This window comes from Lemur catta, chromosome 1 (genome assembly GCF_020740605.2).
Source record: "Lemur catta isolate mLemCat1 chromosome 1, mLemCat1.pri, whole genome shotgun sequence".
In the NCBI taxonomy this organism is placed as follows: domain Eukaryota; kingdom Metazoa; phylum Chordata; class Mammalia; order Primates; family Lemuridae; genus Lemur; species Lemur catta.
The window spans coordinates 174,371,525-174,384,659 of NC_059128.1; the positions used below are offsets into that span (position 1 = coordinate 174,371,525).

A 13,135-nucleotide genomic window follows, 5' to 3' on the forward strand; every position below is an offset into this window, starting at 1 on the left:
TAAACGCGTGACATCAGGAATGTTAATGCCAATTTCAGATCACAAACGAGTTGTTAAAAAAAATACAGCCTTCAGAAATGAGGGTAGCTAGCGCAAACAAACCCACCTGAAGGCGCGGCGAGGGTTCTTTCTGCCTCAGGAAGAGTGCACCGAAATATGAAATACTTGGACAATTCCACGAGGGGTTTCCACTAAATGTTAAGTCGTCAGAGGCTCAGCACACCGCTGAATATTTAGTTAATTACCTTAAACCGGCAACCTGGGTGTGGAGACATAGGCTAGGACCGCGCGGTTCACCTTCTCAGCAACACGAAGCCCCAAAGAGGCAGAGGGCTTGAGGAGCAGGGCGCGGCGCGTCCCTTGAGCCGCCCCCGCCGGAGGCCCCGCCCACCACGAGCCCGCCCCCGCCGGAGGCCCCGCCCACCATGAGCCCGCCCTTGCCGCAGGCCCCGCCCTAGTGTCGTCGCTACAGCGGAGCACAGGATGACGTGAAGAGAGTCGCGAACATCTCGGGGAGCAGCTGGGCCAGCGGTTTCCACAGCCCTGGAGCCCAACGTGCGCAGAAGCACCTCTTGGAGCTCCTTTCCCACCGGTCTCTCGTCCTCCTCCCGGGCTGGGCCGCCCCCTGCGCGGCCCCTGCGGCTCTTGGCACGGCCCCGCGCTCGGCTGCCGCCCTGGCGCGCGCCACCCTGTCGTCCCCGGACGGGCGCGGACCAGCTCGGCCAGGGCGCCGGCGGCTGGGGAGGGGGCGCTGGCCTCGGGGTCGCGCATGCGCCGCCGCCAACCTGGGGCTGTCAGTGGAGGGCGATTGCTGGCTCCGAGGGGAGCCGATGACCTTCGGGGCCAACGGGCCTCACGCTGAGGCGGCCGTGGGAACGACTCATCCCTTTTCCAGCCCTGGGGCGGGGCTGGGGTCGGGGTCGGGGCCGGTGGGGGCCCCGCCCCCGTCTCCTGGCCTGCCCCCTTCATGGGCGGCGATGATGGCGGCCCTGTACCCGAGCACGGACCTCTCGGGAGCGTCCTCCTCCTCCCTGCCTTCCTCCCCATCCTCCTCTTCGTCGCCTAACGAGGTGATGGCGCTGAAGGATGTGCGGGAGGTGAAGGAGGAGAACACACTGAATGAGAAGCTTTTCTTGCTGGCGTGCGACAAGGGTGAGAGCTAGGCCCCTTTCTCCTCTGGACGCCCCTGCCCTCCACACCCTTCTTTTTCCCCTCTGCCTCAACTTACTCGGGGCACTCCCTCTTCCTCAGGCGCCGAGTGTCTGTCTATTCCCGCCGCGCCAGCTGCCTCCCTCGGGCAGCCCCGACCGCCTGAGTCAGTGTGGAGCGGGCGGGCGAACCGAGCTGGGGGCGCGTCCTCTGAGCGCAGCACCCGGGGCGACGGTTCTGGCCATGGCCTCCCTTAGTCGGGTCCCGTGTTTAGGTAGCCTGGTGGGAGCCCAGACCCCAGAGTTTGAGCCCCGCCCTTGCCACCGGCCACGTGAGTGACTTGGTCTGTGTCTCTTGGGCCTCAGTTCTTTCCTTCGGGCAGCGAAGAGGCTAGTTTCAGACTTTCCTGTCCGAAAACCTGTGATCTTGCCTTAAGATTCCTCGTATTTTAGGCTCTCACTTGTTTTTTTGTTTGTTTGTTTTTTTTTTTTAAAGAAACAAAACCAAACCTTTTGTAATTTAGTTTTGGCTGCCCAGTGCCTTGTCCAGTGAGTTGATTGGCATTAGGTATCTGAATATTCTAGGTGGAGATATACGAAATAAGGAAAAGACTGGAGAAATTCTGCCTTAGTTCCCAAAACTTTCTCCAAACTTACGGAACACCTTTGATTGTGCGTGCTTTTTAATGGAGAGAAAGGTTTGTTGCTCCTTAGCCGCCTTTGGAAGATAAAGGTAATGAAAAATAATTACAGGAATCACAGGGCAAAAATATGTGGAATGTATTTAGTGTGTTTTCCCATTTTTTCTAAGTCTAGAAATTGGTCATTTTTATGGCCATATCAAAGTCTTTTCACGTAATCATGCTTTCTAGTGATGCATATAATAAAAGGAATAGGAAATTGATTGCCCTTAGACTGCTTTCATTTCCTACATGAAAAAAGTACTAAAAATATTCTATTTCTGAATATATGCAGCTTGCTGTACAATGGACATGCCCAGGAGAACTCTGTTAGAACCGTGCAAACTTCCAAAATATAAACCCAAAGGGCAGTTTACACTGTGAAAAGATTAACTACAGAGGATTTTTGTTTGTTTGTATGTGTGGGTGGTATTAAATGATAGCCTCCCTAATCTCTTACTGGTTTTGAAATAGGATTTTATTTACAGAACTTTTTGTAAACACATTGACATATAAACCAAGTCCACCTATGCCTTTTATCAAGTCACTTTTATGTTTTTGTGTAATAGTATTAAATAATATTATGAAAGCATTTTTTAAAGTCTACCATGGACACAGCTTTTTAGTAGTCTTGAAAATGTAAAGAAACATAGGATATATATCTATAACATCACAAAAATAGGGTGTATGAATTATGTGAAATTATTTGATATTGCTGGACTGGCTTTCTTCTCAAAAATTCTGAGAGGGGAAGGGGAAAGGATTGTGTTGTACTAGAATGTGTAAGTGGCTGCTACATCTACCCAGCTCACTGTGCTGTGGTTATTTTAAAGCAAACAGAAAGTGGGTCGAGAGCAGGAAGGAATTTGATATTCCTGTCAAACTGAAGGCAGAGAAATAACCATAATGGAATATGGTTGGAGTAGGTACTTTTATGGTGTGTATATTTAGGATGCTTGCGTGACATATCTCAAACAAAAGGGAGTTTAAATTTGTGAGTTTTAAAGCCTATCCAGTAGTACCAGTTGAAACTGCTTGATATTCTTAGTCAATTTCACATTTTATAACATCATTAAAATCCTTGGGGAGATTTGGCTTTTGGGGGGGGTAGAAATTAAATATGCATGTTTTCCCCATATATGAATTAAGTTTTTTTTAAATGAGTGAGATAAAATAGGTATTTTCTATGTTTCAAGTATGTTGGAACAAGTTCTTAGATTTGGAAAATAGCATAATTCTTATACTTACAGTATGCATTTACATTTTAAAAATAAATTGGAGTTATGGGAGTATTTTTTTTTTATTTACATCTTTGTATTCACTAATATGGTTAAAACTTTTTTAGTGTTCTCCAAGCCAAATCTAAAAGTGAAAATTTTTCTGAAGTAGCTGTAATGCCCACTATTATTAATATATTGGAGCCTTCATCAGGCCAAATGGCAAACATTTACTAAAGCAGCTATTGGGGGAGAGTGCTGCTGCTTTTCACAGAGGATTTCATTTAATCCTCACAACCCCATGAGCCAGATCTGTTGTTATCCTCATTTTACATAGGAGGAAAGTGAGGCTTAGCAAAATTCAAAAATTAATATGCCGAAGGTTACCTTGGTTAGAAAATAGTAGAACTGGGATCTATCTTGAGCCTGCACTCTTAACCACTATATCAATTTGGTTGTAGTTGAACAAATAGAAATCATGTGTGTCAGAAAAGACACATCCACATTTGGACGTAATTTGAAATTAAGCTTGCTTTCTATAGATATTTTATAAATTTTGATTTTTGTGTATTACATTTGTCCAGTAAAGGTAAAAAGCAAGCATGGTACTTTAGTAGCACCAGAGTGAAATATTTCATTCTTTTCATTTAGCTGTCTTCCTCTACATGTGCAAAATGTTCATAACATATTCTACTTAGGGAGAAATTAGGAATTCCTAAAGCAAAAATTGTGGAGATGAGATAGTTATGTGTATATTAGTGGATGGGTGGCCCTTTGAAAAGTGTGTACATATTAAAGAGTAAAGAAAAAATGTAGGAAAGAGAAAATGAAAAGATTTTATAGTTTGTAAATAGCTGGCTTTTATGTAAATGAGTTCAGTACATCTAGGCAACTGCTGATTCAGATAGTGGCCACTTAGTAATGGCTATTAATGATCTTCAGAGTGGGTCAGGATCATCTCAAAGGTAACACCAGGTCCTCTTCTTTGTATAACATTTAGAAGAAAAAGTGAACTGAAAGTTCCTGTATCAGTGAAATAAAGTTGAGTCTGGGCCCCACAAATGAAATTCTTAGAAAGTACACTCATATTCTTTTTAGACATAGAACTCTATATTCAGAGGTAAAAGTTAATTGAAACAAGAGCTGACTATAAATATGTTGTTTTATAAAATATGAAGTAGTGTTTCTTACCACCCACGTCTTTTTCCTCCCTCATTAAGAGTGTGGTAATGAGCCCCTTTTAATTATGGGAGCCTCTGGTATCCCTCAGGCCTGCTGACTGGAGAAAGGGAAAATAAGTTTATTTAGAAAGCACCTAAACTAAGAATAGTTTGTGTTAATTTTCCTCTTTTAAAGTAACTGTTGAGTAGGTGGGTAGCTTTTAGTATATACTTGCAAATAGCAACCTGCCGGAACCCTTTAATTTGCTGATGTAATCAGTTCTTGTGCAGAAAAGGGAAGTTTGAAAGGATTTAGTCCTTGCTAACTTTCCATGGAGAGTATTTGTAGTAAATTTCATTTACGGTCAATGAATCAGGAGTCCCTTCTTGAAATTTCAGCATGGGTTTAGGGAAGGAATGGAGAGGGCAGAATTTCACCTTTATACCTAGTTTCAGCCTAATCTCAAGTGTCTTTTGTGATATGATTTGCTGCATTGTAAGGAAGGATGTTTTGATGACTGAGTTCCTGCATATGCTTTGTGTACCTTTAGGTTAAGGATGCTTTTAAAATGTGCAACATTTTTGAAAGAAGTAATACTACACTGCTGTTTTATTAACACCTTACTTAACATATTTAATGGGCTTTTTCTTTTGGTTTTACCTATTTGAGAAGAGATTTTAAAGGTGGTGTTGGAGAGGATGGTGGTGGGAAGAAAAAATGCAGAGTATTGGGTATTGCTGAGAAGTTTTATGTTGACAGGGGGCACTAATGAAAGGATGTATGTGCTGTGAGGGAAGAAAACTTTGCAGAAAGGAGAGGTAAACTATATTGTAGGCAGCATTTTACAAACATTTCACAAATTGTGATAGGCATAGCACTCAAGTACTTTGTATAGGAAAGCTTTTCAAATAAAGTTTTAGGATGTACTAATTGAGAAATGTTGCTATAGGGAATGGTTCATAGTTATTTTAACAAAAAATAATTCAAATCACCAAAATCTTGGTGGATAATTATCTCTAACAGACTAACCATTGAGCAGCTAGCTGCCTGACGATTGTACAATACTGGCATTTCTTTGTAGTGATCGCACAACTGTGTTTCTTTATATTATTTTTACTTTGCTGTTCTTTTCTATAAGTCATCATAAAAATATGCTTATCCGATTCTTAATTATGTTACAGCACTGGGAAAGTGATTTATCAAGAATTTACTGACTGCATCTCTATCCTTTAGGAGTTTATTCTGTAACAGAGATGCTCTTGTACTCTGGTGAGGAGCAATAAAGGAAACAAAAGTATGTTTGTATATATTATATCTGTCTGAGGGAAGAAGCAAATTCTCAGTTTTAACTTAAATGGCCTGCATGTGATTTGGGAGATGGGATATTCCTAATATAGAAGCAATCTTTTATCTGGGCAGTTAAAAAAAAATGTAACCCAAGCAAAATTCTTATATCTTGTATATGACAAATTTGGGGAGAAGTGTTAAAAGATTAAATTTTATTGTATAGGTATTGTTGCAACCTAAGAATAATGCCTTGTCTACATTGCTGCTAATGCTATAAATATCTTCTTCATACTTGACTCCATCGAATTTAATGATACTGAGAAGTTTGAGATCTAGGATTAGTAGTTTAATAGGTAATGAGAAGTTCAAAAGTTACCACTAAGAGATGATAAGTGATGTCTTGTAGGAGCCCAAATGAATTATCAGGACTAAAAGAATTCCAGTACCATATCAGCTATGAGATGCAGTAGAATTTCTTTATTGTTATTAATAGCTTCTGTTAATTTTTTTTTAAATAACTCATGTTTATTTTCTGGTCATATTCCAACAATAATTCTTTTATATTTTTTCTAGCTTAATTTATATTGACCAATAATATACTTTTCCAGTTTTATAAATACATATAATTTAAATATCTGTGAGATTAAATTTAAACAACACAATAAACCCTTTATGAAACTGTGTTGCCACATACCTGATATGAACTACAAATTTTATACAATTTGCAACATCACTGTAAATGGGATCTCAAGTCATATACCAGACTCTATCCACAAAATAAACATTGCTTCTAATTGTTCTTAATAGTCAAGTTCAAGAATATGCTTTTGTAATTTTTATCAACTCATTTACCATAAAAAAGTCAGCATTACCTTATATGCTGTAGTATAATTTTTTTTTTTTTTTTTTTTTGAGACAGAGTCTCACTTTGTTGCCCGGACTAGAGTGAGTGCCATGGCGTCAGCCTAGCTCACAGCAACCTCAAACTCCTGGGCTTAAGCGATCCTACTGCCTCAGTCTCCCGAGTAGCTGGGACTACAAGCATGCACCACCATGCCCAGCTAATTTTTCTATATATATTTTTAGTTGGCCAGATAATTTCTTTCTATTTTAGTAGAGACGAGGTCTCGCTCTTGCTCAGGCTGGTCTTGAGCTCCTGACCTTGAGCGATCCACCTGCCTCGGCCTCCCAGAGTGCTAGGATTACAGGCGTGAGCCACCGTGCCCGGCCTTGTAGTATAATTTTTTTCCTGTAGCAGTGTGAATCTTTGCTCTTTGGCAGATGATATTTATTATCATTAGTAGTTCTCATTATGATTCATAAACAATAAGAAATTATGGTAATAATTGTCTTTTTTCAAAAGTATTCAAAGTACTATGAACAGTTCAGGATAACATGTTTGTGAGTATCTTTAATTTTGAAGGTTTCATTCACAATGATATGATTATAAATACATTGGGGTCTGTAATATTAAGTTTTGCACATTTGATAAAGCTACATTTTAAATCATTTTCACTGTAAAAGTCTGCATGTATTTTTTTCTTTTTAGAATTTGGTTCAGACTAATTTGAAGTTTGCTGTAGAGTTGACATTTTTATCAGTTTTGACCTTATTTATATTTCCAGATCCAACAATTAAGTTTGATCAAGTCTTTGTATTTTTTTACATCATCATTCTTTTTCCTCTTAATAAAATCTTCTGTTTTAAGCATCATTGGTAATATTTCAGTTAGATTGTTGCACTTGCCACTCTCTAAGTGTGTTATAGAAACTTGATTTCAAAAGCGTTTCACAAAACTGTTTATTTAAAAAAAAGAAAAGCTTTGAAGATTTTTTTGAGAGAGAAAATTCTCCTGCACTTCACAACTAACTTCAAATTTGGCCAATATAAAATTAAACTGAGCAACAGTAATGCTGCCATTTCAGTGATGGTGAAATATACCATCTTACACCAGAAAATCAAACCAGATGCCAATGAGGAAAAGGTGGAATCACCTTTTCTTAATCAGTATTGTAACATTTCTCTACTATGTTTGTCAGGGGTTTATCACTGTTGGCCAGAATAAATTTGTTCTTAAGGATCCATGGGATTAAGGATCCTCTGGTATTTTATATACTATTCATTTTTTTTAAATTGCTGGTTAGGACTCAGAATATTGATTTCACAACTGCTAATGGGTTGTAAGCTATAATTTGGAAAACATTGGTTTAGAATTATTATTGGCTGAGCGGGAAAGTGGTACAAAGTAAATTCAGAATTTAGCAAGGCCTAAATCCTACAGGGCTGTGTAGGCCACAGTAAGAATTTTGGCTTTTATTTTAAGTGTAATAGAAAATCATGAAGATTGTAAGCTGGAAATGATTTGAATTTTTAAAAGATCACTCTGACTGCAGGGTGGAGAGTGGATTGAAGAAGTAGGGCTAGAGCAGGGGTAAGCAAACTATGGCCCATTGGCCAAATCCACCTGTTTTTGTGAGACTTTGGATTAAGACTGGTTTTCACAGTTTATATTGGAAATGGCTAAAATTTTAAAGAATAATATTCCATAACACATGAATAGTCTATGAAATTCAAATTTCAGTATCCATAAAGTTTTATTGGAATACATACACTGTACGGCTGCCTTTGTGCTTAAAGGGCAGAGTTGAGTGGTTGCTACTAAGATGGTATGGCCCACAAAGCCTAAAATATTTACTATCTAGCCCTTTTTTTGAATGTTTGTTGACCCCTGTGCTAGAGTGTAAAATATTAATGAATAACATAAATTGCAATAGGGAAAAGAGTCCAGTGTGAACTGAATTCAACTTCAGTTTGTGTGGAAGTGATTAGATGTTTTAAAGGAAGAACTAGGGACTAAGGAAGGGAATGGGAGGGGGGCTCAGTAGAGTCAAGGGAGTGAAAATTACAAAATATGAGAAGTGGAGAGTTGGTCCATGTGAAACCCATCTGGGTTTGTTACCTGGCACTTATGAAAGTTAGGTTCCTACCCTGTCACAGAAGCTGGGAGGCAGGGGCCCTGTCTTCAGGTTTTGGCTGGAATAAACAATAAATTCTTTTGGCAGCCTTGAGTTTTCTCAGACAGGCCCTTTAAGAGGGGTGAGGGTTATCCTCAGGATACAGCCTTGAGCTGTTAGAAACTATATTAGTGTTTTGTTCAAGTCTATAAAAACCAAGGTTGGTTGAGGCCTAGTGAAGATGATAACTCAGAGGAGTCTGACTAGAGTTTGGTCAAGGAAAGAATCTTTGTCAGCAGCTGTAGAACAGGAAGGAGAGCAGGAGTGACTCCATGACAGACTGACCTCCTAGAATAGGCCTAAGTTTTGGTTTCCCGGAGGCGGGTCCTCCCCTTCCCCGGAATGCCGCTGATAACAACTAAAAGTCCCTCGGCTTGGAAACCAACCAATCAAGAGCCAAGACGATCAGCCACTTTTGAAGGAGCAAATGAACTAAGGGAGGGAGGGGGGATGGTATGCCCAGTGCATGTAACCTGCGGAAAAGTATAAAAGCTTAGTTCTTACCCTAGGGCCAGGTCCCTGACGATGGAAAGAGACCACTGCGTTGGTGCTCGGGGCTTGGACCCTAGCTCAAGCTAGTCAATAAAACTCCTTTGCCTTTTTGCAGCCTCAGTGACTCTGTCTTTCTGTTTCTGGGGCCGAGGGGAACCGGCTCTAACACAGCTGTATTAGTTAAGAGGTCATTGCAGAGTCTAGGAGAGAGATGATGGTGGCTTGGACTGGGGGTAGCTGTATACATGGAGACAAGTAGATGAATATAGGAGATATTTTGGAAAGGGGGCTGAGAAGACTTGGTGTTGAATTGGTGTACTCCCTGTGGAATTGATTGAAAAAGGTTTCTTTTTCTTCACTGAAAAAGACAACCATCTAGCCAAAAAAGTAAACAGATTATGTTGCACTGCCTTCTATATGTTACATTTTAAAAGACAAAAGATGTATGTAACTCTTGAAAGCAATATAAAAAAAGTATAAAATGAAAGGCATTTATATATTTGTCTGGCATACATAGGCATTTTGAATTGTAATCCTTGCTCAAGATCTAGTTTCTTGCTATCTATTTTAAGTTTCCTAACCTCTTTTTACATATATACTCATCCTAAAAATTAAGACTGTTCTGGTCTTTTTAGATACAGTACATTGTTTTAAATGAATTGCATACATAAACTTCTATGGAATGCTTAGCCATAATTCTATGTTTCCTATAGGTTCTGTTGACGATAGCATATGCTTTTTTATTTGCATTAGTGTATTAGCTGTGGCAGGGTGGAACTTTTTACTTTTATAGATGAAAATTATTTATTTGATTTTTATTTTTAAGGTATTTTGTTGCTTCTTTGCATAGCACCTTGCCTGCAATGGAAATAGTCTCTGAAACTTTAAAACTGGAATATCTGATATTTGCAATGCAATTTCTTTTTTAACAGCAATCTAAACTTTTTAAATGCATAGAAGTTCTTTTTGTCCATTTGCTATATTTGAAATTTATAAAAATTTTTTTTTGTAGCCCTGAAATTTATAAAATTTTTATAAGAATTTATTTATATAGTGCTTTATAACTTTTGTGTCTCTAGCAATTTGGTTGACTAGATAATCCAAAAAGTGCTTCTGCTTCAAATCACCTAGAAATGATAGCTGCACTTTCAAGAAAGTAGAGAAAACACCCAGGATACAAAAGAGAAGAAAAGACTGAAAAACAGAGGAATGTGTGAACTGTAATGGCTGCTCCATGGGTGGGGATGAGAGTTACTGGTCTGGGTATTGCAGGAATTTGATTTTTAATGCCCACATGGGAACAGGTTACAAGGCCTTGTGTCTGCATAAAGTGGGGAGTTGGAACCAACACCTAAGCATAAAACCAGGATCCTTAAAGGACAATACTTTCAGCAAAGGTAGATGAGGTAGATGAGGAAAAAAACCCACCCACCAGCACATGAAGACTTTAAAGAAGCTTGTCTTAGTCTGGGCCCTGAATAGGGGTAAAAATAAGACTTCTCTAAGAATATGTAACCGTGGTTCTGCCTCTTGTTGGCTTGGAGTTCAAATTAATACTACCTTCAGATAATAAAACTACCATTTAGAGACCATAAAATAATTATGTTTAAAATTACTAAAAGCTGAAAAGGAGGAAATGAAAATATAAGAAAATAAAACAGAAGAGATTTAGAAAAGAATCTAATAAAATTTATAGAAATAAAAATTATAGTCATTCAATTAAAAAAAAAATCAATGAGTGGGTTAATCAGCCGAGATAGCTAAAGGAGGAATAAGTAACTGGAAGAGATGTGTGAAGAAATCACCCAGAATACAGGAAAGAGAGAGGGAAAGAGGAAAAATTAGAAATCTTAAGAGACACAGACGTTGAAATGAGAAGGTCTAACATAACATCTAATAGAAGTTGAGAGGAGGAAAAGTAATGTGGGGATGAAACAGTACTTGAAGAGGTAATAGCTAAAATATTGCAGAATTAATAAAGGGTAGAAATTCTTAAATTTAGAAAGCCTAATGAGTCCCAAGCAGTATAAAAAATTAATTCTCACTTAGACACGTCATGATAAGAAAGAAAACAGAGTTTTTATGGGTAGCATTCTCCTAAGATACTATTGAAATAGATTCACCTGAAATAAGGTTAAATGTTATTTTCCAATAATAGTGATAAATTTTCACTGGTATATCTTTGCTCACTATTGGTTCAACTTGTGACTAAAAGCATCACTTTGTTAAGTGTCTGATAAGTTTTTCCCCTGGAGCATTAGTGTCTAAATAATAATTAGTAGTACTATGGGGGAAATATTTCTTTTTGTGACTAGTTTTCTTCTTGAGGAACTAAGGAAATACGTTATCAAGAAAGCTACCAGTCAACTTCTTTCAAAAGAAGTTGGGTGTATGTAAGGCCATAGATTAAAAATAATTGCAAATTTATTTGAAATTTTAACAAATAAGATGTTACCTTTCTTACTCATTTAGTCCAGTTTTAGTATTTTTTTCTTTCTGTATTATGAAATCTCTCATTTCTTTTTCCTTCTGGTTTCCAGGCTGATTGTTCTTTCCCTGTTTCTTATTCATAGACTTCTAAGGAGCAACTATATTTGCAAGTCACTTAAAATGGTTTATTCATCTTTGTTTAAAAGTTGAAACAAAATAAACAAAACCTCCTTTGCTTTCTTACTTCATGTAATTAGCATTTCTCTTTTGATTCAGTCCCTGTATTCCCGCACCATCTGGTCAGGAGACAAATATAGTGGACCCCTGGCGAAAATGATTACTGCTGTAATTATTCTCATTTTCCCACATGGGACAAGTGTTTTGTGGGCTACAGTCAGGCAGAAGGCAATCTGTCTGCTCCTAACAGATCAAACACTAATCCTAGTCCTGCTTTACCATTTTGTCAGCTAAATGTTTCCTGGTCATTTATTCTAAACAGCTTTGTTAGTCAGATGGTGTATGTATGGGGGGCCAGGGGTGAGTGTGTTGGGAAGGAGAAGAGAGGACTTTCAGGCATCCTTCCCTTAACTATACATACCCACAAGCATAAACATATTCACATTGCTTTCTGAAATATGTTTCCCCTGTAAAACTTCTTTATGATATCCTCTACTTACTAGATTTCATTTTTAACCATTAAGATGTATAAGTAAGTGTTTGTATATATTTGAGATATAAAAATTCCTTTATGTTTCTTCTATCTTTTCTAACTTTTAGTCTGTGCTTTTGGGCATCCTTTATTAAATTACTTTAAATATCTTCTAAAAGTTTCTCTTCCTTATGTTCATCTAGGGAAGAATTTTGAACTAATAACTTTTATTTTACACTGCATTTTAAAATTTTCTACTTTTTATGTTTGTAGCTGATGTACCTATTATTAAGATATAAGTTTTCAGCAAGGAAATGTTCATATATTCTGTGCACATTTCCATATATAAAAATGAATTCAGGTTTTTAATCTTTTAATTCAATAAGCTAAGTTTTACTTTACAGTCATTCTTATTTAATATGTCATGGATATTAAATTATGTTTGTATATTGTTATTTAGGTGATTATTATATGGTTAAAAAGATTTTGGAGGAAAGCAGTTCAGGTGACTTGAACATAAATTGCGTAGATGTGCTTGGGAGAAATGCTGTTACCATAACTATTGAAAACGAAAACTTGGATATACTGCAGCTTCTTTTGGACTACGGTTGTCAGGTACAAGGCTAGATAATTTTATCCGGTAACTTCTAAGTACTGTTAGATATACCATGTTTTCTTCTTTCCTTCTTGTTTTCTTTCTTCTTTTTCCTTCCTTTCTTTCTTTTTCTTTCTGTCTTTCACTCTCCTTCTTTCTGTCTGTCATCTTTTGTTTTGAGCCACTACAAGTTTTAAAACAAACCAAAAGAAACTTTTAAAAAAGTATAATATTTTGAATTGGTTTATCTTTTTCCTCCCAACTGCCACTTTTCTGCATACTTGATAGAGATAAATTATCCTGGCTTATTAAAGATGATTTTGTTTTTATTACTTATATTACTATTATGTATATTATATACCTAAAAATAGTACAAGTGTTCTGGAAGTGTCAGAGGAACATGTTTTTCTGTGGCGCATATTATTTAAAGGCATACAAACAAAATGCTCCTGACTCACAAAA

General features: G+C 37.9%; 1 protein-coding gene across 2 annotated transcripts in view; it reads left to right on the forward strand.

Annotated features, from left to right (window-relative positions):
• Window positions 1-687: 687 nt before the first annotated feature.
• The window catches only part of TRPC1 (transient receptor potential cation channel subfamily C member 1), a 71,579-nt gene continuing 59,131 nt past the window's right edge, over window positions 688-13,135 (forward strand). The window contains exons 1-2 of one of the 2 annotated variants that reach the window (XM_045539392.1): window positions 688-1,152; window positions 12,539-12,693. In XM_045539392.1, coding sequence (XP_045395348.1) covers window positions 831-1,152; window positions 12,539-12,693 — 477 coding nt within the window. In that variant the 5' untranslated portion in view covers window positions 688-830. The remainder of the gene's footprint in view (window positions 1,153-12,538; window positions 12,694-13,135) is intronic. The other variant, XM_045539393.1, reaches the window with a different exon arrangement.